Source organism: Formica exsecta, unplaced genomic scaffold, assembly GCF_003651465.1.
Source record: "Formica exsecta isolate Colony F162 unplaced genomic scaffold, ASM365146v1 C16330258, whole genome shotgun sequence".
Lineage (NCBI taxonomy): Eukaryota > Metazoa > Arthropoda > Insecta > Hymenoptera > Formicidae > Formica > Formica exsecta.
Genome location: NW_021846554.1, coordinates 1 through 723, shown reverse-complemented (window position 1 = coordinate 723; position 723 = coordinate 1). Strand labels below are relative to the sequence as shown.

The window sequence follows — 723 nt, the reverse complement described above, 5'->3', positions numbered from 1 at the left end:
AAAAACTATAAAAAACCATGCGAATTTTACGTCCCGGCTGGGGGCAAAAATCGACTTTTTAACATACTCATTTAAAAAAAAGAAAAATCTCTTGGCAGATCTCAAACATGATGGATTTAGCTGGGATCCGTGAGGAAGGAGTTACTCTTCAAATAGTGTCCGAATGGGGCCCGTGGAGCCCGTGCAAGCAATGTATAAATAATCGCGGTATTAAAACTAGTAGGGGTTACTGCAGATTGAAGCGCAGCATAAATTCAGCAAGTATTATATTTATATTTATATTTTTCATCTTCTTATATTGTAGCTAATACGGAACTATATTTCTTTATTATTATTTTATTAATCGTTTTATTAATACTTATTATTTTAGACAATGCTAGAGAGAAACGACTCGATCATTATACACTTCTTTCGAGGATCTCCGATACTTCCTTGCAAGTAAATATTTACAGCATTTTGATGCTATCCGATTAATAACATGGTAGATTTACTATAAATTTATTATATATTCTTAGATCTGTTCTGCTTCAAAATGAATTTCCCACTATCAGCCGTATCCTACGGTATTTGCCGGAATTTATTTTAAGAGAACCTTGCAAGAAATGTCCTTCTGTAAAGAAAAAAAAGAAGAGTAAAAAGTTTCGATATGCCAAGCGATACGTTCTTGCCGAAGGCGCGCATCTCGCCGTAGTTTGTCCAGAGTAATTAAAATAATTTTGCGCT

At 34.3% G+C, this 723-nt stretch overlaps 1 protein-coding gene across 1 annotated transcript; it reads left to right on the top strand.

Moving 5' to 3' along the window:
• Positions 1–104: 104 nt before the first annotated feature.
• On the top strand, positions 105–705 carry LOC115234295. The gene is made up of 3 exons (XM_029805310.1): positions 105–257; positions 371–438; positions 516–705. The coding sequence occupies exons 1-3, from the start codon at positions 108–110 to the stop codon at positions 703–705; spliced, it is 408 nt and encodes a 135-aa protein (XP_029661170.1). The 5' UTR covers positions 105–107.
• The last annotated feature ends 18 nt before the right edge of the window (positions 706–723 follow it).

Bases quoted from the DNA above. Each gene is read 5' to 3' on its own strand.
- LOC115234295 (XM_029805310.1), top strand. From the start codon at position 108: ATGATGGATTTAGCTGGGATCCGTGAGGAAGGAGTTACTCTTCAAATA. The intron at 258-370 runs GCAAGTATTATA...TTATTATTTTAG, and splicing joins TGAAGCGCAGCATAAATTCA to ACAATGCTAGAGAGAAACGA. The intron at 439-515 runs GTAAATATTTAC...ATATATTCTTAG, and splicing joins TCTCCGATACTTCCTTGCAA to ATCTGTTCTGCTTCAAAATG.